The sequence below is a fragment of the Agaricus bisporus genome, assembly GCF_000300575.1.
Source record: "Agaricus bisporus var. bisporus H97 unplaced genomic scaffold AGABI2scaffold_11, whole genome shotgun sequence".
In the NCBI taxonomy this organism is placed as follows: Eukaryota; Fungi; Basidiomycota; class Agaricomycetes; order Agaricales; family Agaricaceae; genus Agaricus; species Agaricus bisporus.
This window is the reverse complement of record NW_006267346.1, coordinates 1,150,247-1,176,769: the sequence shown is the minus strand read 5'-3', so window position 1 is coordinate 1,176,769 and position 26,523 is coordinate 1,150,247. Positions and strand designations below refer to the sequence as shown.

The 26,523-nt window shown below is 46.2% G+C and overlaps 7 protein-coding genes across 7 annotated transcripts; 4 read left to right on the top strand and 3 right to left on the bottom strand.

Moving 5' to 3' along the window:
* The first annotated feature begins 3,408 nt into the window (after positions 1 to 3,408).
* On the top strand, positions 3,409 to 6,234 carry AGABI2DRAFT_227554 (hypothetical protein). The gene is made up of 9 exons (XM_006455854.1): positions 3,409 to 3,798; positions 3,875 to 3,887; positions 3,945 to 4,110; positions 4,203 to 4,290; positions 4,368 to 4,482; positions 4,538 to 4,753; positions 4,807 to 5,132; positions 5,198 to 5,544; positions 5,619 to 6,234. Exons 1-9 carry the CDS (start codon positions 3,480 to 3,482, stop codon positions 6,018 to 6,020), a joined length of 1,992 nt encoding a protein of 663 aa, XP_006455917.1. The 5' UTR covers positions 3,409 to 3,479; the 3' UTR covers positions 6,021 to 6,234.
* Positions 6,235 to 6,682: 448 nt separating this feature from the next.
* On the bottom strand, positions 6,683 to 8,950 carry AGABI2DRAFT_188031 (hypothetical protein; the record flags this gene model as incomplete). The annotated part of the gene is made up of 8 exons (XM_006455853.1): positions 6,683 to 6,735; positions 6,789 to 6,907; positions 6,979 to 7,240; positions 7,308 to 7,601; positions 7,664 to 7,724; positions 7,774 to 8,032; positions 8,090 to 8,235; positions 8,297 to 8,950. The coding sequence occupies 8 exons, from the start codon at positions 8,948 to 8,950 to the stop codon at positions 6,683 to 6,685; spliced, it is 1,848 nt and encodes a 615-aa protein (XP_006455916.1).
* A 1,076-nt stretch (positions 8,951 to 10,026) lies between these two features.
* On the bottom strand, positions 10,027 to 11,568 carry AGABI2DRAFT_195218 (hypothetical protein). Its single transcript, XM_006455852.1, is given in 12 exon segments — positions 10,027 to 10,145; positions 10,160 to 10,229; positions 10,287 to 10,621; positions 10,677 to 10,701; positions 10,765 to 10,822; positions 10,877 to 10,904; positions 10,973 to 11,151; positions 11,205 to 11,253; positions 11,317 to 11,332; positions 11,388 to 11,399; positions 11,454 to 11,487; positions 11,534 to 11,568. The coding sequence occupies 4 exon segments, from the start codon at positions 10,790 to 10,792 to the stop codon at positions 10,177 to 10,179; spliced, it is 441 nt and encodes a 146-aa protein (XP_006455915.1). The 5' UTR covers positions 10,793 to 10,822; positions 10,877 to 10,904; positions 10,973 to 11,151; positions 11,205 to 11,253; positions 11,317 to 11,332; positions 11,388 to 11,399; positions 11,454 to 11,487; positions 11,534 to 11,568; the 3' UTR covers positions 10,027 to 10,145; positions 10,160 to 10,176.
* A 2,421-nt stretch (positions 11,569 to 13,989) lies between these two features.
* AGABI2DRAFT_145913 (hypothetical protein) lies at positions 13,990 to 15,656 on the top strand (the record flags this gene model as incomplete). The annotated part of the gene is made up of 2 exons (XM_006455851.1): positions 13,990 to 15,324; positions 15,477 to 15,656. The coding sequence occupies 2 exons, from the start codon at positions 13,990 to 13,992 to the stop codon at positions 15,654 to 15,656; spliced, it is 1,515 nt and encodes a 504-aa protein (XP_006455914.1).
* Positions 15,657 to 18,358: 2,702 nt separating this feature from the next.
* Positions 18,359 to 19,720, top strand: AGABI2DRAFT_210551 (hypothetical protein; the record flags this gene model as incomplete). The annotated part of the gene is made up of 1 exon (XM_006455850.1): positions 18,359 to 19,720. The coding sequence occupies one exon, from the start codon at positions 18,359 to 18,361 to the stop codon at positions 19,718 to 19,720; it is 1,362 nt and encodes a 453-aa protein (XP_006455913.1).
* A 1,241-nt stretch (positions 19,721 to 20,961) lies between these two features.
* AGABI2DRAFT_180756 (hypothetical protein) lies at positions 20,962 to 22,427 on the bottom strand (the record flags this gene model as incomplete). The annotated part of the gene is made up of 1 exon (XM_006455849.1): positions 20,962 to 22,427. The coding sequence occupies one exon, from the start codon at positions 22,425 to 22,427 to the stop codon at positions 21,057 to 21,059; it is 1,371 nt and encodes a 456-aa protein (XP_006455912.1). The 3' UTR covers positions 20,962 to 21,056.
* Positions 22,428 to 22,604: 177 nt separating this feature from the next.
* AGABI2DRAFT_121827 (hypothetical protein) lies at positions 22,605 to 26,366 on the top strand (the record flags this gene model as incomplete). Its single annotated transcript, XM_006455848.1, has 10 exons — positions 22,605 to 22,733; positions 23,133 to 23,364; positions 23,413 to 23,509; positions 23,567 to 23,840; positions 23,895 to 24,429; positions 24,478 to 24,768; positions 24,840 to 25,030; positions 25,079 to 25,305; positions 25,553 to 25,708; positions 25,781 to 26,366. The coding sequence occupies 10 exons, from the start codon at positions 22,605 to 22,607 to the stop codon at positions 26,364 to 26,366; spliced, it is 2,718 nt and encodes a 905-aa protein (XP_006455911.1).
* Between the last annotated feature and the right edge of the window lie 157 nt (positions 26,367 to 26,523).

The window sequence follows — 26,523 nt, the reverse complement described above, 5'->3', positions numbered from 1 at the left end:
TTTCGATCCCGTTTAGACGAGAACCGGGAGCCTCGGGGAGATATAAATCCTTGCTCCAAAATTGATGCCTATCTTTCCTCATTGCCAAACTTTGTTCCTCAGTCAATTGGTATAATATGGATTCCCAGACCTACGATGAGGACACATTGACTGGGCCGTTCATAGGCTTCGTCGTAGGTACAGTGTATGTATGATCTGAAGAAGATGAACTCCCCTCGCTCACGACACCCAGGCTATTCGGTCTGACAATCCTACAAGCGTCCCAGTACTATTTTCAGTTTCCAAAAGACTCACTATTTTGCAAACTCAAAGTGAGTATACGCTTTGAATGATTGCTCATATGTCCTCAAATCACTAACGACGGAAGGCGATAGGTGGGCACTGTTTGGTGAGTGTCGTAACTCACAACTGCCTTCGTTACGGTATTGACTTCCTTCAGCGCTCTTGACGTCTCGCATTTCGTCTTCTCTGTCTCCCTCTTCTACGCCAACTTTATCTCTACAAGATGGAGAGCGTCGGGCTCTGGAGTTTTAGTAAAAAATGATTGGTACGTATTGACGGTGTCACAACGCGGTCCCTAGAACTAATTCTCATTCCAGGAGTCTCAAGGTGACTCGAAATTTTCATATTCAAGTTCCATAATTTAATTTTGACGGGTATGGGCGCGCTTTAGGCGTTGTCAATGACCCAGGTGAGAAGCTAGAATCTCTGCGATGGCTCATTTCACATCCTTCGCTAGACTCTCTTGATCGTTCTGGTTCAAATGTCAGCTATATATCAAATGAAACTTGGAAGTACCAGGCTGATTCTGATCCGAAAACAATAGCATCTATCTGCAACGAATATACACCCGTGCGTCCAGATCATCAGATTGACTGCCTCGACAGACTGAATTTCTTTTGGGCAGTTTCTAACATACCGGCGTTGAACAAAAAGACATTCACAAGAATTATGAATGTGCGTTATTGAAAAATTCAACAACTTTGAGTTACTGACTCTCGATCTCATTCGGTAGGCTGTAATATGTTTAATTGGCCTATGTGCTATCTGTAAGTTGTTTCAGACATTCCGGTGAAGATTGCCTCATTCATATGCATATCTCATGTAGGCATTGGAGCTGGTAAGCATGGACGATAGGATCTTGTTTCCGATATTTAATTATCGTTTGGTAAACAGTATTTTGCTACAAAGTGTAAGCCCCTCACTCCTCGGACGCACTAAGCAACTAATACTCGACTTAGACAAAATGTCAGGGTGGCGTTCACGGCCGCAAATAGCGGGGATCAATCTGTAAAGTCTCTCTTGTTCATAACTTCAGAGTAGATTAATCAATGAACTTTCCGACAGTGGGTGATTTATCTCGGATTTGGGGCTGCTGCTTGTCTCGATGCGATTATTGCGGCATTAACATGCTTTGTCTTGCATAAAAATCGTCGCGATATTGGACTGGGATATATCAGCAGGCGGAGCAACAGATTGTTGCTCAGTCTCTTCAGATATTCACTGGCCACGGGGATTCTGACAACGTAAGTTTCGAACGACAGTTTTTATTCCCTTGAATATATTGAAATACGTGTGATTTATAGTCTGGCTGCTACTTTAGTGATTGTCCTCGTGAGTTCGATAGCAGGTTTTCAATGCAAACAAAACGCCGAATACTCCATTAGTACTTGGAACGGCCAACTACGACGGACTATCTCTCTGTGACTTTCATCACGACAAGGCGTAAGGGTTGACCTCGAATTCTACAGAACGAGTCTCACTGACATATTCAACAGTGTATACGAATTCGGTTTTGTCCTTGTGGGTCAACTTGACTAACTGGTGATATGTCAACCTAATTCGAATGTTAACAGCGTGCAAAACGTCCGCCGGCAACTTAATAACCAAGACACTTCCGGAACCATTGGAATGAAAGCTCCGGCTGAAATCGTTTTTACAAGACGGCCGGAAAATCATTGTCGTCACCCTGATGTTGAAGCGCCTCTCGTGCTGATTACGGATTCGGACTCGGAATTTGACGCAAACTCGCAGCATCTTAGTGTATATTCGCCATACTACAGCTCTTTGCAAGCTAGGAAGCGACAAATCGAGGAGCTTGAGGAGATAAGAAATAATCTCCGCTCCAGTTTATCCCCCACTTTAAACATATGGTTCAAAGGATCAATAAATCGACGTTCATCACTGTGAACGCCGAACGCTCTCTGCAAAGTTCAAGTGCCCTCATTTGCACTCTACCACGCTGTTATGACGTCTCTAGTATAATCTGTATAGTAACAACATTATCAATTCAATATCGCAATATACATCACAAAAATTTTGGCAAGAGTAAACTGGCGTACGGTCATTGGTGGCTTTATATATCCTTTGATCTATGCGCATCTAGGACGATGTCAATAACATCAAAGTTCCATGGTCATCGTACAAAAAATCCATGCTGAACAGCACAAGGAACAGAGGATGAACAGCGGGCGTTGTCGTAGCCAAGGCAATAATCAATGTAATTGATATTTTCCTACCCCGGCAGGTTTGCTAGCTCATGTTAAGTTTCATTCTTATTGGCAAAAGCCAAGGAAAACTATGCTTGGCAGGAGCTACAGACCGTCCGTGGTGGGAATCACAAAGACATTGATAATGCCGAGACCTTGTGAGCAACAGAAGAAAAATTGAGGAAAGCCTCTTCGAGAAAGACATAATTCCATACCAGTAGCACCACCCGACGTATTTTCAAGGTATTTTGTGGGTGGAAACGAAAAAGTGTCTGCGACATGTAAGAATTTCCACCAGTGTCCGCGGTCTGTCAGTTTATCTTGTCACATCTTGGCATATCTGTCTAATGACAGCTGAGAGCAGCGCCTGCGCCTCGTGTAAGTGAAAATAGATCTGGGTGAAATAAACCTTAGCGTACCTGCCATATTGGTTGGCGCCCTCTTCGATTCCGGGAGGATTCCTAGAGGGAGCGCTTGAGTGGTGGCCAGATTTTGAAGGAGTCAAAGAAGGACAAAAAAAAAGATTCTATCTTTTTGATCCTCAGTCTATGCCTGTCTATGCCGGCAACATGTGACCGGTGTGACCTTTCCAAACGAAGGCCTAAAAATAGCCACCAATTGCACGATGCATTTCCTTTGCTCTTCCTCTACTTTCTCTTGGAATGATGCACAAGAAATCTCTCCTACTGACTTACACTCCCGCTGGCAATATAACTTCTGAATATTCACCTATCTGTCGACAATTTCTTTGCAAGAAAACTCGGAAGTCCGACCTCGTATTGAAATCAGGGATGCAGCACCTGTCTTAGCTTGTTTTTTTTATAAAAGCGCGCGGGTACATAATCTCGCTTGGCTTCAACTTGGCTGCGCATTGGCATCAAAAAGTAGTCGTCCTTCTTGCCTTTCTTTTGTCCCCCTTCATATTATTACTCCCCCTGCCCGTCCCCTGGTGGATCCCCTTCGCTCTTTCATCTGCTATCTGGACCGTTCATGCGCCTATCGTCTCCTTGCAGCCTCGCTCTGAGTCTGCTCAGTCTTGCTCGAACTGGCGTCAATGCCGCCGTGACTGTGTATGGCCAGACTCCTCTCGGTGTAACGCGGTCGGCTTCTGGAACGGAACCCACACAGACCACGTTGGCTGCCTACAATGACACCGAATTGATTCCGCCTCCTTTGCCTACAAATGTTGTTAGGGAGTTCAAGGTCGATTTACAGAGAGATGCGGCGAGTGTACCGAATCTCTCCATACCACACAAGACAGCGTCTTTCTTTGGATTCTCTATCGAAATGTCGGTCATTAATCAAGTTCGTGAGTGTTACGTTGATTTTGTTCCGTAAATTTTATTCTCGTGCTCAACGCAACTGTTACTTTTCAATAAATGTAGTCGGAAAGAACTCGTGAGTCCACTCCTGGTTCATCTTGTACCAGATAGAATGAATAACCGTAATTATTAGGTCGCATCTCCAAGTGCCTTTCCTCAACCTCATATCCAACCTCCAAGAACGTGCAGGCCACGTCCTCATTCGTCTGGGCGGTAACACACAGGAGTACGCAGTCATGGTAGACCAACTTGAGAACGGTAGAGCGATTGCAAAGGAGAAAGCGAGCCTCACCCAAACTGTATGTGACAGGCTTCTACCCTTCTTTCTGTTTTCATTTCTGCATGCACATTACCACGCTCTCCTGGGTTGCTCATTGTCTTATCATTACAGACATTGACGCCTGCCGTACTGTATACGGTTGACTTGTTTTACATTGCGGCGAACATCTCATCATTGGTGAACGTCAACTGGTTCCTTGGTGAGTGTCTCTCAATGGCTGTTATTTGCTTGGAGAGTGTCAAACAACCATTCACCTCGTTTTTAATGATTGGTCAGGTATCCCTTTCAATGACACGAACTGGCGCTTGGCAATTGCGGAGTATGGCCAAGCTATACTTGGCGATAGGCTTGTTGGGTTACAGGCTGGAAACGAGCCTGATTTGTATGAACGGTACTCTCACGTTGTCTTCCTGGCCAAGCCTCTTTTTTTCTGATAGCTAAGCTAGACATGGTCATCGTCCGGCACCTTATACTCCTCAGGATTATAACCGGGAATTCGGAGAACTTATCCAAGCGATGCAAGCGAATGGAAATATTCCTCGTACCAATGATATACTTATTGGGCCTAGTCTTGCAACTGGCGATTGGGAACCTCAGATGGTTTGGGATACCGGATTCATTGATAACTACAGAGACAATCTTTGCGTGTTGACAGTCGAACAGTGCGTTGATCGCTCTTTCCTATTATGAAAATTTCTCACAAATAAAATTTTAGTTATCCCAACAACAATTGTCATGCTCAATTTGGTACTGGTTCTTTCCAAGACCCTCAAACAAATTTTCCATCCTATCTCACTCACAATGCCGGTGTTCAACTCGTCAATCCCTATCTCAGTTCTACAGCCCTCGCACAACAATATGATAAACCTTTCATGATGTTCGAGACTAATACCGCTTCTTGTGGTGGATTCCCCGGTATTTCTGATAGTTTTGGTGCTGCACTTTGGGCTTTGGATTATGGATTCCAGATGGCGTATTCTAATTTTTCTAATGCTTTGTTACATATTGGTGGACAGAATGTCTTTTACAACCCATTCACCGGTAAACGCGTCCATTCCACTAGGCTGGAAAAAAAAAGTGACTAACAAAACGCTTTGACACCATAGCCCCTCCTACAAATGAAACTGGATTCCATGAATGGACAGTCGGTGCTATCTACTACTCCGTCCTCGTTCTCGCCGAAGCTCTAGGAAAATCCAACACGTCGCAAGTCGTCGATCTTACTGGAGCAATTGGTAGCGAATTTACTCCTGCCTATGGGGTTTATGAGAATAGTCAGCTCAGCAAAGTCGCATTGTTCAATTACGTCGATGATTTGGAGGGGACGAGAGGACCGAGTGATCTGCAAGTTACACTGAGTGTTCCTGGTTCTGGCGTTCCAGGAAGTGTCAAAGTCAAATATCTCGAAGCCAAATCCGTTTCGAGTAAATATAATATCACTTGGGCTGGACAAGTTGAGTCGCGTTATTGTCTTTTGTTTTTCGAATTCGATTTCTGATTTTGTTGTTGTTGTTGTTGTTATTGTAGACGTTTGGTAACAAATTCGAAGTTGATGGACGTTTCAAAGGAGATTTGAACGTCGTCGATATTCCATGTGATACAACCAACAACGCCTGTATCATCCCCGTCAAAGCCCCAGGCTTCGCACTCGTCTTCTTCAACACCGACGACGATATTACAGAACTCGGTCAAGCTACAAGCACATTCACAACATCAGCACATACCAAGTTTCTCAACACCGCCACTATTGATCCTGAAGTACTTGCGACTTCGAATGGACATTCGGGAAAGGATAGAGCGAGAATGGGGAGTACTAGTAAAGGGAGTACGAATGGAGTTGGAAGAAGGATGAGTGGTGGGAAGTTGGGTTTGAGTGTGTTGGGTGGTGGTGTTGTAATGGGTGCAATCTTTGTGGCGACGATGATGTGATGATCTATGGACTTGGTATATATATTTGCGGAATATAGATAGAGGATCTTTTAGCTTCGACTGTTTGGAATTTGTAAGGATAAAGAACGGGATGACGAGCAAGACCGTGGACTAGCGGATCTCGAGTGGCTTTGTGTGCGATTTGTTGTCAGTATGGTAAGAGACTCTAAACTATTATGTCTTTAACTAGTACACAATACACTAAAAAGTAAATAACCAAAGCTAGGCAGTCCAAGTAAGTAACACAAAAAGAAGACAAAAGACAAGGGCCGCCATATCAGAAACATGACAGCCTCGAGTTGAAAAACAAAAGAAAAAGCCAAAGGCGAAAGAAAGCGGGGAATCAAAATGGAAAGAAATCGAAATATAAGAACATGTATGAATAACGAAAAAAAAAAAATAAGGATACAATCAACTGCCAACAGCTATCAATTGCCAGCATCACCAATCATAGTACATGTTCGAAAAAAAAAAAAAAAAAAAGACAAATAATTTCGATAAGCAATAAAGCGAAGAGGGAGAAAAGGGAAAACATTAAAAAGAGATGATAAAATTGAAAGACGGGACCCAGGAAAGGAATAACATCAGAAAAGGAGGAAAACGGGCAGGCTTTATAGCTATATCGATAATAAAAAACCTTCTGGTTAGAGTAAAAAAAAGTACTAATCTTCGCCTTCCATAGTCTCTTTTTCAAATTTCTTCTTCATAACGCTCACTGGATATCATTGTCTTAACATTTTCCCGGATCATCAGGATTTTTTTACTCACCTTCTCTTGAAACATTCCCCGAATTCATCCATCCATCCGGGAATTGCGCCACGATTTTCTGATACAAATTCTTTCTCGACCCTTGTTCACTAACTTGAATAACCGAACCTTCTAAATTACTGTGTATGTGTTCGTTCATTCATTCAACATCTACACAAACCAATGGAAAACCAAAAACCAAAAAACTCACTTTTTCTCATTTTCCAATCGACAACACTCATTACTGAGTAATACCAACTGCCACACAACATTCTTCATCGGCTCCGTCAATCGATACCTCTTCTGCGGTGGTTGAGCCTCTTTCGATTCTTTCCCAGCTCCATCCTTGTTTTCACCATCTCCCTGTTGACCAACTCCGGTACTAATACTATCCACTTCCATTTCTTCTGTTGGATGACGTGTAGGAGCTGCTGAATCAGGTTGATCGCTTTTAGCTTTCTCCTGACGACGATCTAATAATATAAATACCAACTCAATTGTCAGCTTCCGAGAAGAATAGAAATAATAAAAAAGACTAACCCCAAGCTAAAACGCTTCTCGTCCACTCTTCTTCGGCCTTTTGAAAACCTTCAGTCGTAAGAGCTTTAAGTTCTTTGAGAAGTTCTTCTTGTCTATCATGAAGCAGTTTCATATGATCCGCAAATACTGTCCGTTTAATTAATTTTGTCATCGTGAATTTGTTGTAAGGGAATAAAACGGGCATGAGGTTGAAGAAATGTTCATCGTATTCGTCGAGTCTGATTGCCTGTAAGGCGAGATTCGCGAGTTGAGGTTTGAGAGTCGCAGGAAATTTGCCTTTTTGAGACCAGTTTTCTGTGATTGCGCGAGTATAGGTTACTAGTTAAAAAACATGATAATTAAATACACACACTTACCAGCTTTGATATATTCTTTCAATCTCTCAATGGACGCTTGAAGCTCGGGATGGAAAGAGGACTAGAAACATACATGAGAGGGGGTAATACATATGGTGTGAATAACCCACCTGATCGACAACCTTCCGTTTCTTTCCATTCTCGACAATTGTAATATACCGTTTCCGTTTCTGCCCAACACGCTCATCACCTTCTTCATCTCCGTATTTCGCGCCGGAGTCGTCGGCATTAGCAGTCTCCTCTTCCTTTGTCCCCTCCGATTTGACAGCAGATGCTTTGACGGCGGATGCTTTGACAGCGGATCCATTGCTGGCATTGATAGCTGCAGAGAGGGAAATCATCTTCTTTGACTTGGGTTTTTTGGGTGTCCTGAGAAGAAACTATCAATATCCCTGTCTATCTCAGTGGACATCATCAAGGGCTCACTTGTCTTTGAGAAGTGCAACTTCCCCACTGGAAACATAGAAACCTTGCTGTTTTGTTTGAGCAAAATACGTCCGCTCGTCAAGTGCAAGTTCAGAATCGTCAATGAAAGGATCGTTGACATCGTAATATTCCGATGTAGGATTTTTCTACGCAGCCATGATTGTGAGCATCACAACAAGTTCAACAAAAAGTTGAGTGACATCTTACCCGACGTTTCTTCTTCTTTCCACCATCAGTATCAGGTTCGCTCTCACTCACAGGCTGCTTAGTGACAGTAATTCTCGGGGGAGGCGTGGGTGGCCGCTGCCCCGAGTCTTTAGCCAGTTTTGATACATCGATTTCGTATTTATTCGGGCCTCCAAGCTTGATTTCGAGTCGGATGGTCGTAAGCGGCGGGGCGGGAGGGGCGGGTGGCGGTGATGGCGATGGGGATCTGGGCTTCTTTGAGCGGGGTTTAGCCGAAGAAGCGGCGGGCTTGGAGGAAGGTCCGGGTGGAGCAGAAACGGAGGAAGCCAGGCCGGGATCTCCGGCGGGAGAAGCCGAAATGGGCGGAGGACTGGAGGGGTGAATGAGAACGGGTATGGCGATGGAACGCGACGCCGACGACGCTGCACCGCCGTCGTCAGGCACTGCTGCAGATGGCCCATGCGACTCTGCAATGGGTATGCTATCTTTCGTACTGTCGTCGCCTTCTTCCACTTCACTTTCACTGTCTTCCTCATTCTCGTCCTCATCGGCTGATTCATCGTACTCTTCTTCTCTATCGTCCTCGTCTTCCTCAGCGACGGCTTGATGTTCGGCCTCAGCCGCAGTCTCTTCAAGTTGGAGGTCGTCCTGGTCGGAGATGTGCTCAGGATTCATAAGCGGAGGAAGGAATGGGCGCCTGGGGAGCAATTAGGGGGGGCGGGGGGAGTGGGAGGGGAGGAATGAATTGTGCAGTCTTTCTTTTGCCGCCAATTCGCCCATGTCTGTGCGTGAAAACGAACGAATCGCACTCGTATTTTGCCCAGAGCCGCGAGACACTGCTTTTCTGATCCCCCATTGGCTCGGCATTTGCCATCTTCCATACCACCCTCCCTTCCTCCTCCCTCCTTTCCGTCTCTCGCCTCAGCAAATTTCTACTCTTTTCTTCAAGCTCTTTCATCTTACTTGTCCTAGGAATGATTCTTGTTCACCACCACTTCCTAGGTCATTTGCTGACACATACTCGGGGCACTTTCAAGTATTCCACAAGGGTTCTAGGGCTTCTGACATTCAATCAGCCCCAGACGCACCAGCTTCTGCATTCCATTGCTACGCCACACTAGAGACGGTCAGCAACCAATCTCGAGATGAAATTGAGTGAGCGAGTTCCTCACCCCACAGTGTCCACAAAATGTCCACTCTAACGTCCTAATTCAGTTTACTAAGCCGGTAGCCGTACGATTGCCTGCCAACAACGCGCTCTCGATGCAGACTACTTTTTGATAACGCTCTTTGTTCGGGCTCCAATAGCAGACAAGAACAATCCAGGGCGTCCCGAGCGTTTATAACCTGCTTGTTTTAACAGTGTCCCTATAAGTATGACCCCACTTGCTCCAATCATTCTGCACCAACTATTTACTAATCTGAGCCATCAAATTAAACTGAGATAGGTTGCTGACCGTCTCTACTCCAATGGTGACAAGTATGAGTCTTTTCAGGCTTCCATATCAAGCTAAGTCATATCCAGGATGAGTACCGGCCGTAGTATCGCTGCCAAGCTTTTTCATTATATAGGAACCTTACATATTGTAAGTACCCGTTTCTATGAATAGGCCTGCCTTCGGTTGACCTGACCGACTTATTTTTAGTTGTACTCTGCTCCACGTCAATGTACCTCGAATAATATATCGTTCACGACGCTCGCTATTTACGACCTCCAGTTCCCACTTATACAGAAAACAATCGAATTTATCGCGGACACGAATCGGCGTTCTTCATTAGCCCGAAGTCGAATTTTTATTTCTTACAGATTCGGATGTGATAGACTATATACAGGTAACAGAGTCGGTTTACAATCGCGATTGTTCAGTGAAGACCTTTCGACAGAAAAAAAAACAGCTCGTTCATAAGGATGAGCGCCTATTAATTGGCCAATTAAGCCATGCTCGTCTTGGAACTAAAAATGAATAGATCAGTTTTCGACCAACGACGCAGAGTGCCAAAGGGAATTCACTTCTCCGAAAGCTTATCCAACTCTCCACATCTATTGCTTCTGGCTCTCTGGCCCGTAAATTGTGTCCAGGTCCCTTTGTAGCTTCAAGAAACCAATACTTCGAGAACACGTCTGGAATTTCAGGTCGTTTAATGTTTTCAGTATTTTGGCCTGAACGTTCCGAAGCATTGAGCTCCAAATCCGAACCGACCAGTCGTGTGGACGTCTTGCTGACATTCGTGATAGTCCATTTGCTACGTTGCGATTGCGATACACCTCTAAATACCAAGTTTGAATTTGATTGCTTGCTTCCAATTACTACGTCGTCATCAATTTGCTGACGGACATGTTGCACTCTTTTTGAGATTTCGATGAGTGCAGACGAAATAAAGTGTCAATGTACTGACTTACAATGATAGAAGGGAGTTTGTGTAGACTAGTTATCCAAATGTTGAGTAGATGAATATGATGAGTTTGTGAAGCCGAGATTAAAACGTACGCTTTGACATGATCATACATATCGACATGTAGTCCAACGTATCTGGCTGCGCCAAGTACTTTTGAAAGTATTGGAATGACGCTCTTGGGTCTAAAAATCAAACGAAACTTACGAAAATAATTACCAAAATTGCGATGATACTAAAAAAAATCTCGATAAGTCAATTTCTCCACTCTCCTGACAGAAGAAAAAAAAAAAAACAACCCACCTAGTGAGCAATCCGGTCGCGAGCGAATATGTGAAAAGACTGAGCAACAATCTATCGCTCCATTTGCTGATATAGTCCAATCCAATCTCTATGCGATTCTTATGCAGGACATAACATGTCAATGCGGTAACGATAACGTCTATGGCAACATTAGCGCTAAGGCCAATGAACACTGCCCACTATTCCAAGGTTCCTTAATGAGTTTTTCAGAAATCATGAAAACGACACTTACGCCAAGATCTTCAGTGACTTGTGAGCTCTGAAATCCTTCGCTTTTTATCCTATGTACAAAGGGATGATGTTGGTACGCGTTATGTTTTATCGAGAGTATGAAAGAGACGTACACTGCGTAGATAAATACTAATCATTCGATAGGCGAATTAGCACTACACAAGCATATGTGGCTTATCCTTACCAGTCGCAGATCCTAAACGAGTGAAATCAGAACATCGGGTGTGAACGCAGTCGACACTCAACTGACCCACAGAAAAGAGTGCGATCAACAATATCACAGCCTATAACCGAATGAGAAAAAGGGTTTTTGTGGTCATTTATACTCGCATTGATAATGTTTGAAAAAATCGCTTTGTTCAGTGCTGGTATGTTGGAGACTATCCAGTGACGTCTGAGCTTCGGCTTTCAGATTATCGGGAGAATGTACGCACGTGTGTGTATGCGTTGAAGGTAGATGAAATGCACTGAAACCGTCAAGATGACCTGATCTCGCCGATTGGTGAGACCAGGGACTGCGATGAGATACTTAACTGCGCACCTGTACGACTACCACGGCCTGAAAATAGTCCGACAATCATCAGCCCGATACTAGACAAAATGGTATGCAACTTCTAGTAGTCACCTTTACGCTCCTACGAGATAAAAATTAATAAAAAATTATCTCTGTCTATCAAATAAAGTGATAAGAACCACAAATCATGAATGGAACCCCGTGTTTGGAAATCCAGAATGAACGCGTGGACGAAGACTATAGAGAACACAAATTGCAGAAGGTCGAGTATACTATAAGCAACATGTCAGAAAATGTCAAACCATGGTTTCACGGCACGCACCAGATAAAGGCTACCTAACATCATCAATGTTTTTAATGAGCTCGAGAAGAAAAAAGATCATCATTCTTACTTTGATCTTATTGGGCAACGAGTCTTTTGGAAATCGGGTATAGTATTGAAATGCTTGAAGGAGAGTGAAACCAAATAGCCTGTTGGTAAAGTTAATGTACGAGTCTGTCTTTTTCATCCACCTCGCACATACACTGAAATTAGGACCAAACCTACGAAAGGTCCAGTAAAAGGAACACTATCGGCGTGTGTCTGAGATTCCATGATTAGGTCAAACTTGTCCAGCGAAGAGGGAGAATAGGGAAAGACGTATTACTTCTGGGGTGAGACTTTATATCCTCAGAACTCTCGACGGGTCAGTATTCTTAGTATGAGCAAAATTAGGCCGTCATGATCATCTTTCGCTATAGTAGAACCATGGAGAGGCTGAGAAATTCTTGGGCGCTGAAGCTGACTCAGTCCAATCTTAATCTTGAAGGGATGCATCGTTGAACGACAGTGCGAATAACTTTGATTGGTTCAAGGATCCATGAACAGCTTTGAAAAAAGAACAACAAACGAACATGTGGCCCAATGAGGTCATGATACGGGTTCAATTATGAGCCGAAGTCTACCGTGTTCGCACTCACCAGATAGGCATGGGTGTCGGTAATTGCTTCTGCTTCCGAACCCGGACTCATGTGAGAGTAATACGGCTTTCTTTCATCGTGACATTTGCGGGCCTTGACAGCCGGAGTGACTCAGATGCTATTTCCCGGCGGTGGGTGCTACTATATCAAAGATGCAGGCAGTGCTGGCCCACAAATTTTCCGCGAAGGAGTGACTTTTCAAATGTGCGGCAGATATCAGTGTAACTATGGTATATTGTATGGTTTACACTTGGAACATCGCTCGTCCTCTGCCACCGACCTTTAAGCTTTAAGTCTCTTCTAGTAGACAACTACCAATGAGACTCGGTTTTAGATAAGAGGATGCCACAATCGTCGAGCTTAGGCCAAGTTCAGTTAGAGTGGTGAGTGGCACAGGTATCTGACCTTTATTTGACCCCCGGCATTCAAGTTGTCGAGGTTAGCATAGGCAGATAACGCTAGCTGCGGGGCTACAGCAAATTCGAGGATCCCGCGCGCGGGCGCGGACATACGCGGGACCTAGGCGGGATCTACGAGGGATTGACGCGGGCTTAGTGTCCAGAAAGGGTAACCCGACGCGGGCTCACGTGACATAATGCGGGGTGGCCGAGCGGCGAGGTTACACGAGGGAGTCCATGCGGGGTACTGTACCATTTCGACCTTATGTTCACTGTCAATTATGTAAGCATGACAGGTGTCAATTAAGAGTTAGTTCACGAAGCCTTGAGGACTGTTGACATAATGTTCACGCTTCCTTTTTGGGATATGTTGTTCCTTTTTTGGATATTTTTTGGATATGTTTTGCCATCAGGGGGTTCACACCCCTTGTTGACATGTTGACGTGAACTAATTTAGGTTCAAAAATTAGCTTGTTGACAGTTGACGTGAACATAAGGTCGAAATGGTACAGTAATGCACGTCGGACGGCTGATGTAACACATACCGGTGAATTGAATATACACATTGTATTCTTCACCAGAGAGTTTGTCATCCACATACTCTAGTATTAATTATCATAGCATATCCACTTCAATATAAGTGTCAACGAGGGCTTGGACGAGGGATCGACGCGGGATCACGAGTGCTCGACGAGGGCATCGATCCACGATGTGAAAAAATCACATCAATGGATAAGATAATGTAGTGGACGCTCGGCCTAGCATAACACCTTTATACATCCACAAATAACCCATTTCGGTTTCTCGCATTGAAATTTTCAGGCTCATCCTTTTTGTCTCGGCCTGATCACTCCTCGGTGATTTTTTCGCTTAAACATTTGTTATTTTTACACTCGATACGACTTTACCCTGTTATGTCACAACTTCAGGACAATCAGGCCGGTCCCTCGCAAACTCAAGCTGGTGTGGGTGATAATGCGCTCATTCAGGGTTCTGCTCCTGGTGTTGAAGCCGCCTCCTCTAATAATCCCGAGGATGGCCAGCCTCAACAACGCCAACGATCGGTCCAACCCCCACTCGTGGCTGATCACGATCGTAATTTTAAATCCCGCACTCCCGAGCTCATTTCCCTCTTCAAGTCGTTGTCACTCAAAACCCAATTGGAATGGAATAAAGGAAGGGAAGAGCGCAATTCACGTCGCGAGAAGAACAGGATCGACACTTTGTCAGACCCTTTCCTTGCCGATTCGGACTCTGAAAACGAGTCCATCTTCTCTATTGCCACGGAAGATCTAGATGCGCTCTGCGACCCTGACATTTACAATTCATATTCTGATTTCCTTCCTCAAAAGCTTAAGCTCCAACTCGCTATACGTAAACGTAAACGGGGATCACTCGATACTCCCAAAGGAGGCGATCCTGCTTCCCCCGATTCCAAACGCCGTCGCATGAACGGAAATTCCCTGCGGAATGTCGGCAGTCAGTTGACCCTGTTGGAATTCCCGGATATTATGTTTGACACCGAGAACGCGAGGGTCTTTCTTCCCCTGCCACTTCTCCACCCAGAATGTATCCAACACGTCGTCGCCAACCTCAATCGAGTAGCTCTCACGCGCGTCAATCCCAGCCCCGGAGAGCTGAAGGGCCAGCTTGTTCTGGACATAGACAAGCTCTCAGCGCAGTTCGGTGCTGAAGCCTCCCCCAACTTTGGATATGACAGATTCCTAGCCTCTTCCATCAACTACACGCGTTTCCAGTCTATGAGGGATGTTGAACACGACGCTGTCACTGGTCAGGGTAACGGTTCGTGGTCCAAAACGTGGTTCGACCACTTCAATTTCTTTTCATCCCAGGCAGATGCTGGCACTCTCTACCCCTACTGGCGCGAATCTGAACGTAAACTCCATTTGGGTATCCTGACCACTCTCTCGTCCTACGACTTTGCCAGATACAAGCGTCTTTTCGAGCTGGCAAGGTACCAGGCCGAGAATAATCCCCAGCCCCCGTCTCAACAGTCTTCCCCGAGCTCTTCTCAGAGGCAGTTTTTTCGGTCTGATAACAGGACTCCCAGAGTCGACAGGAAAGCTTTTCCCCCCTCTCGGGGAAGGAAGGTCATTTGTACCTCGTGTACCGGCTCCCACTCGGCCGCAGATCACATCACATCCAAGCTACCCGACTCCTTCCCAGAGGGCAAACCTACGTTCTGCCAGACATCTAGTGGCAAGCTACTCCATCCCGATGGTCGCGAGGTCTGTATCATATACAACCTCGCCAGCTTCACCACCAAGAAATGTATTCACGGACCCGAGCGAATTCACATTTGCTCATTCTGTGGAAGCTCCCACCCAGCTTTCTCTTGGTCCTGTCGTCGTGCTCCCGCCTGAGTCTTTTTTATCCCTAGCCGTCCCTCCCCTTCTCTCTTATCCTCGTCTTCTCCCTTTGGTTACCCGACGGCCTCCCTTCGACCCCCTTCTACACGCTCTTCCCAACATCTTCTCCAAAGTTGTCCACCCCTACAGCTGCGACGCATTCGAACATTTTCTTGCCAAGCATTCCCTTCTTGATGCATATCCCGATATAATCACTTTTCTCCGGGTAGGCTTTCCCATTGGCGCCATGCCCCTTCTTGATACAACCAACATCTTGGACAATCATGTTTCTGCTCGAGAGCACGGCAAGGTCATTGATGAATATCTTCTTGATGAAACCTCTGCAGGCCGTTTGGATGGCCCATATGATCTTGGAACCATACAGAAAATCCTCCGGGGTCCCTTTCAGGCCTCTCCTCTCATCGTGGCCGTCCAACCTCAGGCCCCCGGCGAACCAGACAAGATTCGTGTCTGTCGTCACCTCTCAAAATCGCGGCGCTCGATAGCGTCTGTGAATTCTTTTATCAAACAAATTCCTTTTCCTACTCGTTTTGATACAGCTATCAGGGTAGCCGAACTCGTGAGTTTCCTCCTCCTTATGCATATCCTGCATCCTATAGACCCTGCGTCTCCTTCAATTCTTTTTCTGAGTTGCACATACCACCGTCCTCGACGGTCGGATTGAACTCATACTGGTGTCATATGCCATCCGGGCCATACACCATCTTATCATTCGTTTTGAATGCCTTTGCGAGCCTTTCGTCTGACCTCCTTCCTTTCAGGTCTCTCTCGCTCCTCCAGGTACACAAGCATGCACAGTGGACATCGCCAAGTTCCACCGTACATGCCCTGTTATTCCTGACCACAAACCCTGGCTCGTCGTGCAGGGTCGCCGTGGAGAATTTTACGTTGATCATGCCCATCCTTTCGGGGCCTCCTCTGCTAGCAGCAACGCGGGCATGATAGCCAATTGTATCGTGAGCATTTGGTGTGCGGAAGGTGTTAGTCCTATCCTCAAATATGAGGACGACCTTGCAGTCCTACGCGCTCCTGCCATTCAAGGCTCCTTCACAGACGCCAATGGTTTCCGATATGATTATGACCGAGACGATATGCTGAGGAGAATAGCGCCTCTTCAAGTTCCTTGGCACCCCGAAAAAGGGTCACCTTCTTTCTCTCATATTATGGTGTTCATCGGGCTCTTATGGGATCTCATAGCGAAGACCGTTTCCCTTCCCGAACATAAGAGATTGAAATACCTGGATAGGGTCCGTTCCTTTCTCTTGCGATTCACACGGTGTGTTAGAACCTTGCCAGAATGTCACGGCGTCACGCTGTCACATCTGTCATATATTTTATTACATAATAATTTCCCTCTGCTGCTACAGTTCGACGGAGGCTAAACTATCGGCATACTGCTAAAATGGCGCAAGCTACAGACTTACCTATTGAACTTATCGATCTAATCTTATCTTTCTTACCTCCGAACCATGCGGAGCAAGTGCAGTGGAGAAGGGCGGCGGCGGCTATAGGAAGAGAGGTCAGGCCGGCAGGTTGGAACCTATCGGATCATCGGTGCAGACGGTGTGGGAGGGTATGCTTAGCGATGTGGGACAGGGAGGAGCAGAAGGCGTGGGTTATACAGAGATGGGGATACTGGGGACCACGGCAATGGGCAATAGCCGGATTCTTTGTGCTATGTCCATGTGACGCGATGTTAGGTAACTACTTCGGGACGTATTGGTTTGTGTGAGTAGATTACCGGTTTAGGAGTTGTTTGTGCTTGTGGACACTTTTATGGTTTGTTTGGTGCTGTTGACGTTTTTATGATCAATTTACTTTTGTTTACTTACTTCTTACTCCACTCTTCTTTTCTCATGCCAAATGTATAATTAGTTTACTTTCCCATACGTACTTCTTTTCACATGTCAGTATATAAATAAGTTACCTAGGGTAGTTGGTCTGTGCGCCGTAGTCTAGGTATATAAAGTAGGTAGAAACTTGTAGAAGACTCCGTCGAGTTCTCTTAGGTTCACGCCTAATAAACTTTTGTCACTTTCCTCTATAGTTCTTAAGTTCAGGTGTGACCTGTGACATCACAGTCACAGTCGCCCTAACACGGTGTAAGACCAAGCTGCGTGATGTCGAACGCATTCATGGCACTCTCTGCTATATTTCCTTTGTCTATCCTGATGGCCATTCACGCCTCCCCTCTCTCTCCAACTTCGCTGCTTCGTTTGAGGGCAATGAGTTCTCTGGGAGATACCCCCCTCGCTCCTTGATCTCTGATCTCGAGTGGTGGCTCTCTCGCCTTCAGACTCCGGGTTTCTCTCGCCCTCTTCCACCCCCAGCCCCCCTTTTTGACAAAAAAATCTACGTTGATGCGAGCACCTCCTGGGGTATAGGCATCGTGGTTGATGGCCGCTGGATGGCGTTTCGACTACTAGCTGATTGGAAAATCAGGGGCCGCGACATCACATGGCTTGAAACTATAGCCGTCGAGCTCATCACTTATGTTCTCGATGCCTGGGATGTCAACCAGTCACGTGTCACCATCCACTCGGACAATCAGGGTACTATAGGCGCAATGGGGAAAGGCCGCAGCCCCAACTTTCACATTAACCTCGCCATTCGTCGCACATTTTCCATCCTCATCCCCCGCTTCATCGTCCCCTCCTTCATTTACATTGAATCTGCTGCCAATCCCGCTGATCCAATCTCGAGAGGCCTCCTCGGTCACCATGGACTTCGCATTCCCCTTCGGCTTCCGATTCCCACAGACCTCTCCGACGCCATCATCCAATGCTGAGGTTCCCATCCAGGCTCCCACGCTGTCACCCTTCTCGTCGTTACCTGGTTCCCGGCCTTCATTGTCAGTCAGCATATACACCTCGTATTTACCTGTCCTTACTCCATGTTTCTTATATATCGTTGTCATTCCTTCATCGCTAGATCTAAAGCTAATCGTGACCTCAAACGCTCCTCCTCGGCTCCCTCGTCCAGCACCACCCCTGGGCCAGGCTCTTTTGTGGCCAGATCAAGAAGCTCATCCTATGACAGGCGTTTTGATGCCATCTCCAGGACCGGACATTCCCCGGCTTCTTCTCTCACTCGCTCCAAGGTCAGTGACTCAACTCCTTCCTCCTCATTCCGCCCCAAGGTCAAGGCCTGCGAGCGACTTTCTCGCTGGTCATCTCCTTTTGCTGAGGCCATTAAAGAAGAGTTAAGTTCCTCTATTCCCACCGAACTCTTGGACCGTGCAAACTCAGTCGTACTTGACGGTCTCGCCCCCAATACACAACTCTCCTACGCAGCTGGCCTCCTTCGTTTCACTCAGTTTTGCGACACATGGGATATTCCTGAGACGGATCGCATGCCTGCCTCTTCCACGCTCCTGGCAACCTTTGCCTCGTCCTATGTCGGCCACTATGGAGGCAAGACCATCAATCAGTGGCTTTCCAGCCTGCGATCCTGGCATGTTATCAACCATGCGCCATGGCATGGGGAAGACGAGCGTCTTCATCTCATCCGTAGAGCTGCCCAGAAGCGTGGCACCAAGTTCAAACGTCCTCTACGTCCTCCTGTTACTTTACAGCAGCTGCACACCCTCCGTTCAAAACTCAACATTGATCTGTCATTTGACGCCGCTGTCTGGGCTACAGCCCTCTGCTCATTTTTCGGGTGCAGACGTCTCGGCGAGACCACAGTTCCTTCGGCCGCTTCATTCGACCCTATTCTACACTGCACCAGGGCGGCCGAATGCAAGTTCTCTTCTATTCCTTCTGGCCCCACGTCTCTTTCTATTCACCTTCCTTGGACCAAGACCACTCGTAGCGATGGATTCACAGTGGTTCTTACAGCTCGAAACGATGCCCTTTGTCCTGTCGCTGCTTTCCTCAACCATTTACACGTCAACTTCGGCGCTCCGGCTGACACTTCGCTGTTCGCTTACAAGAATCCAGACGGCTGCTGGTCTCACATGCTTAAGAAAGTTTTCCTTTCATCCATCACATCAATCTGGAATAGCCCCGATTCTCCCCGGATCTCTGGCCATTGTTTTCGCATTGGTGGTGCCGTTTCACTCCTCCTCTCAGGTGTGGCTCCCGAAGTAGTCGCCGCTACAGGTGGGTGGACCTCCATGGCCTTCTTATTATATTGGCGTCGCATGGAGGATATCATCTCGATCAATACATCCTCAGCCTACTCGCGTTCCCAAATAGATCAGTTGTCTTCAACCATGACCTCGTTTCGTTCTTCTATAGATAGCACCTGTTAATTCCATTCCTTTTACTCATCTTATCCGGTTGCAAGAGTGAGCTTCTTGGGCAGGCTTGCCTGGCTCTCTTCGTGTGCCAAACTAGCCAGTTGTGAGCTTCACTCTTTTTGGCACAGCCACTTGGCACTCGCTTCGAGAAGCCAGCTTTGCCTACCTTTCGCTCTGGTCCTGGCGGCTCGGATTCACAGCCCTGCGAGGTATTCTTTCCTCTCTCTTTTGAAATCCTTTCCCAGTTTTCCTCCTCGCAGCAAGAGCACTTTGAAAAGCTTACCAATCTGAGACATTTAGTAAGCTGATCACGTGCTGAACCTTTGGCTGTACCGAGCCTCTCCCTGCCAGGCCCCCGCAACCACGGAAAAGACGTTCATCTAATAACTACAAATTCACTGTAGTTTATAAATCGTCTTTTCCGGTCATCTCATTCTCATTTCCACCATCCTGTTACATATTTATGTCATCCACATACTCTAGTATTAATTATCATAGCATATCCACTTCAATATAAGTGTCAACGAGGGCTTGGACGAGGGATCGACGCGGGATCACGAGTGCTCGACGAGGGCATCGACGAGGGTTTCAAGCGGGATCACGTGTCCTTGACGAGGGCTCACGAGGGCTCACGAGGACCAATGAGGATCGACGCGGGATCACGAGGATTCGACGCGGACTGACGAGGACTAATGAGGGTCGACGCGGAACCTCGAGTGCTCGCCCTCCAGACCCCGGATAACTAAATACAAGGGACAATTAACCCTCGGGGGTGTTCTCGTCGCCAGTATTTGAAGGCAACTTCGAACTCGATCTATCCGAAGGAGAATTTTGGGGTAATGGAAAGATTGAGGACTTGAGAGTTGGCTTTATGGTTGCCTTGTGTGCGTGTTTCTCTGGGTTCAAATCGTCCAAAACACTCACAAGACACTCATTACTTATATAGAATAGGACATCTTTGCGGAACGGCCGTACATCTACATACTTCTCGTGACGACGTGTATTTTTGAAATATGTTATGGATCGAAATCATCGAATAGACAAAAAAGTTCCTATATGCGGATATGTTACAGATCCCCACGTATCCTGCACGCGTCATCACTATTTCCGACGGAATGAGGGCTCGACGCGTATACTTTGGCCCTTTTCCAACGCCACGCGGGCTCCTCGAATTTCAGGTAGCCGCGCAGCTAGCTAGGTCTGCTTGCGTGGCAACTCGTTGAACCCCATCCTTTCCTCTCCGTCAAGGTTATCATCGACTGGGAGTAATGTATCCGGATAAAAATAGACATATGATTTTACTTGACGGAATTCGAATTTAATTTGTCGTACCCTACTGGCATATTACTCAAGTTGTAGGAGACAAGGAACAACCAGCAGCTTCTCTAATCAACCGAGTACTAGGTTCATCATCCCAATCCTGGTCCTCATCCTCGTCGTTACGTGACGTATACCATTGAGTCCCCGACACCCTAGGAACATTCCTCATTCCCTTCTTCCACCGCTCACGCTCCAAAACCTCCTTCACAGAACATGTCATCGCAGAATCAACCCAAATATTAAACGCATATCCTTCCGAACGCAGCGCATTATACACCGTTCGCATATCTTTCGAATGTAATCCAGCAGTCTGTGAAAGCTGCAGCGAAAACGATTTCTTCTTCTCGAGGTCCCGATTTTGGAATATAGGAATGATATGCGATGCCAGTTGAATTTCTTGTCTTTCCCTTTCTGATGGGCGGATGGATCCTTCGGGTTCTTGTATGATGAGGGTTTCTAGAAGAGGAAGAAAGGTGTCACCATCGGGTTCGTGTCTGAGAACAGAAAGGGTGTCGATGACGAATTTGTATTTGCATTTGGTGAGGTGTAAAACTCGTAAGTTCTTGGCGCGAGAGAGAATGGTTTTGATGAAATCGATTGTCCATGATCCTGCGTTGTGGAGTCGGAAACAAGATAATGTGAACGCAGAACCAGAGAAAAGGTTGTGTAGAGCGGATGCTTCGTCGGGTCGAATATCAGACCTTCGATAAGATCGACTGTACCATTGAAGAGATCGTAGCGATGGGAGTCGGAGCCTTGAGAAGAGCATCACACATTTCTGTTCTGGGTTGGAGGTCCATGAAAGGTTCTCCACTTTTTCAGAAGTGAAGTTATCAACAATTTCAGGATAAGAGACCCGCGTATTGGATTTCAGAGGAGAAAAACAGTGGAATTCTTGAAGGTTGGGGCATTGAGTGAAGAAGAACACGCATACATAGATGTCTTCGGACTTGAGTGTCAAGGACGTGATTTGAGTCCAGGGCATAACAACGCCGAGAGAGCACCCTGACGAGTAAAATTCAACTTGATTCAAGCCAGCGAGGTTGGACAGATCGAGTGGTTGAAGAGAATCGGGTTGCCAGTAATTTAAATATGGGATGCCACCAATCTCAAGACGACAGATGGATTGGAATCGGGGGAGATAACCACACAAGGCGAGGGAGAAGCCCTCTATTCGGAGGGTCTCTAGCTTGCCCCTATTTTTATCTTTCAACAGCAGAGCCTCAATCGCAGACATACGCCCGAGAGGTACAGAGAAGTATTCTTGTTTTTGCGAAAATAGCAAGCAAAGTGCGAAAGGAGTCTGTTTGACATTGTCGAGGAAGTACTGAAGTACTGAGGGATCTCCTTGAGAGACGGGATTGACTGTCAAGGTCAGACGCGACCACAGGAAAGTCATGCCCAGAACCAGGGCTCGCCAATAGGAGCATACTGACGCGAGTAGAAAGATGCTGTGTCGGTTGTTTCTGGCGAAGCTTTCTTCCGCGCATACGTATAGGAATACTACAGAAAGCAGTTCGGGGGGCAGGACTTGAGTTGAAACTTTGGAATCGTTCTGCTTTCACAAGTGAGCAAGATGTCTGGTTCGAATGCGTTGAAAGGTTACGTCATTCTCCTCATTCTCCTTCTCTTCTTTCCAGCACTTCATTACAACAGCCCTCAAATTTTTGTCGTTATCGTCAAGATTGTTCATGTCGCGCATAGGGTGAGTGCGTAAGTCAGGAGAATCCAACAGACGGGAAGACCGACAAGGTGTTTCAGCTTTCCTCATTAACGCGAGAATCTATATAAAGTGTCACAGTCACAGGAAACCGACATAACATCCTAGACCGCCGGTACCGGTTTGTTTCCTGCCCCAGTATTGGCCTCTGGGACAATTGGAATGAATGAATATCCAGTAAGCTACCAATTGTCCATGGTTAAATAGATCATGGTGACAGATAATATATGTGGGAACAACATGCCATTTTTGAGCGTGTCACAATGGAGAATGATGGGGATGAATAGCGGTTAAATTTGAACGCTAACCAAGCTGGCGTTGCTGAAGCACATCTGCTGCCGCCACCGGTGCTTCGGTTTTCGTCAAGCCCACTCGTATGCGCAGAAACCACCGACCAAGATTGAACGGCCAATACGCGACTGGTCTGCTACTGTCGCCACAAGCTCGACAACCGACACGGAACCAACAATCCTCATCCGGTTTAATGATTCCAAGTATATTTTCAATGCCGGAGACAATACGACGCGCGCATTCATCCAGCACAGTCCCACTTCTACTCGAATGAGAGCTATATTCCTCACCCGTGTCGCCTCTGCAACCGTGGGGGGACTTGGCGGTGAGTAATTTTCTACTTACATTTAGGAAATGTCGTTGAGGTTTGCAGGTGCCATTGCCTCTGTCGCCAAGACTGTTCATTCACTTACCGTGGTTGGGCCTCCCGGTATCCGGCATTTCATTGCGTCGTTGCGCGGTTTCATAAGGTGAAAGATTAACCTTTTCCCATGGAGCCTGAAGTTGACAATCACTGTTTACGACAGGGGGATACTCAGATTCTCATTATTTGAATATCAATCTCGAGGGGAAAATCGGAAACCAGAAGCCATCTACACAGACGAGAATATTACTGTATTTCCGATTCCAATTACTCCTACCATTGTTGCGGATGAACCTTCGGAAAGGCGACATTCAAATCTAGATGCTAACAAGTCACCACGCATTATGAAAGCGAAGACAGCGGTAGGATTAACTGCAGATGAAGTGCGGCAGGCCGCCGTCTATCACATGTTTAAAAGAAATTCGGCAAACATCCGGGTACGTACATGCGTTAACTGTATTCTAGATTGTGGCTAACATGTCCTGTTTAAGCCGGAGGTCTTGGAGGATGAGCCAATTGCGGACGACAGTGAAAGATGGGTCCCCACTTGGCTGCACGGGAATCGGCTACCTTTCTTCTCGTTCCCAAAAACCTTTCCCCAGTCATCGACTCTCGCTTACGTTGTTATTGGACCCCGCCCAGAAAAACCTTCTGCCAAAGATATCCCTCCACAGCCTCATCCTGTGGTTATAATTCTCGATGTCCCAACTCCGGACTTCATACCATCTGTTCTTCGCATGTTCGATAACGAATGTGCACCCTTTCTGTATACTGATCCGCACCATGGCGGAAATTATAAAATAAAGGCCATATATCATATGCTCGGCCGACGCGTTGCCTTTGATGGTCGATATTACGGCTTTCTACATGGATTTTCATCGCATACCAAGCATTTCATATCTTGTCCAGAACTGAGCCGGGATTATTTCACGTTTCCCCTCAATGCGTGGCGTCTATATCAGCTAACACTACTCGATGTGAAAACGTTCCCTTTTCTTATGCGGCGAGTCACAAAACCTCAACATAGTGAGTCAGTTCATCGTCAATGAATGTTCCTTAATTTTGGTCTATCAGCATCTTGCCTTGTATTGCGCAGCACTGAGCTCATGCGTCCGGGCCTACAAATTCGTCTTGATGAAGATGCTTTCGCAACGGGATCAATCGTCTACAATTTCGGATCGCCAGCTCAAACTTTGAGTTCCATCCTCCAGATAGCACCGCTTCCTAAACAAGTGCAGGCTGCCTTTTCATCTGCGCGACGCAACATTTTCCGTCATCCAGATTTTCAGAGAAGCGAGAAAAGAATATCGGCTAAAGTCGTTTGTTTGGGTACTGGGAAAAGTATACCTAATCAATTCAGGAATGGTAAATTCTTCATTATTATGAATTATTGGTTTTGCATTGTTAACTTTCCTATTCCCAAACCCCTCTTGCAGTCATCTCGACGCTACTGGTGACACCAGATGGTCATATCATGCTAGATTGTGGTGAAGGGACAGCCCAACAGTTGGAACGTCGATATGGGGTGGAAACCAAAAATATGTTACGCGACCTAAAGTGTATCTTCATCAGTCATGCCCATGCAGACCATCATTTGGGATTGATAAGTCTCCTGAGGCGTCGACGAGTTGGTCATTCCTTCATCATGAAACGACCTACTAATTAATGTATTCAGATGTTGTTTGATCGACCCAAACAACCTCTTTATATAGTAGCAACTCGTCTCGTGCATCTCTTTCTCAAAGAGTACCAAGATTTGGAAGATATTGGATTGTACGATGATCCGACACAAGACGGAATCATTCATATATTGGCGGATGCGTTGAATTATAGACATGATGAATACCCGATTACAGGAGCGTGGCGAATGCTTGGAAAGGAACCATGGTTGGACATGGAACTGTATGTTTCCATCATTTTCACTTCTTTAGTGGTATACTCTGATAACATTAACCGATTGCAAGTTCACGGCAACATAATTTAGATATGTGCGAGAAGTTGAACCTGGCTAGTTTCGAAACGATTGATGTGTATCATTCAACGAGAGCTTTCGGGACACTTATACGACACAAGGCTGAATGGAGCGTAACGCGAGTCTCTTTTTTTCAACGTTTGAATAGACTTTTCCTAATCGGCTACTCTGTTATAGATATTCTGGCGACACGAGGCCGACGATAAACCTGGTCAAACTCGGTTATGGTACTGATCTGCTCATTCATGAAGCAAGTTTAAAGAAGGGTGCAGAAGAACTTGCATTGAAGCGAGGACATAGCACTATCACACAAGCGATCCATGTTGGACACGAGTATGTATCACCTTATATCTACCTGCATTCCAAAAAAAAAGATAAAGAATACTAAATCCTTGATTATAATAGCATGCGCGCCAAGAACGTTCTCCTGACCCATCTTCCTCCCTACGCAGTTACCCTTCCTTCAACCCACCTCGCCAAACAATACGAAAACACCGACGATTGGGGGGGCCCCGTCGTAGCCGTTGCCAACGATTTCATGGAAATCGACTTGGACAAATTCTGGAAGGCTAACTTGTGTAATGAGGCTATTGCAGATTGTCATCATATTGCCTTTCAGGAAGAGAAGAAGAGTATAGCGCAATTGTTGTGGGAGCTTTTACCTGAAGAGTCGCTTGTTTGTTCGCCGAATATCGCGTACTTGTTTAGTTCCCCCCCGGAACGGAAGACTGGCAAGGCGCGGAGTCAGAATCGTAGAGTTCCTGAGGCCCGTAGTGATGTTCGTGGAGCAAGAAAGGCCTGGAGCGAGGATCGTAAAGCCCCTGAAGCATTGAGTAATGTCCATGGAGTACCTAAGACTAGGATCAAGGATAGTAGAGCGCCTAAGGCCTGGAGCGATTTTCGTGAAGTCCCGAAGGCTCGGAGTGAGGATAATAGAGCTCCAAAAAAGATTAGCAAAAAACGCGTGTTTAGTAATAATGGAATACAGTAATGATAATATAAGATACTTCAATTCCTTTTCATTGAGTTCGATAGCGTAGCAGGTACGATATGAGAAAAAGAATTCGCTAACAGACGCGGATTGAGTACCGGTAATCTGGCTTGCAAGTGTTCGATCGAAGACATAGGATAATAACTTGTAGCCCTTA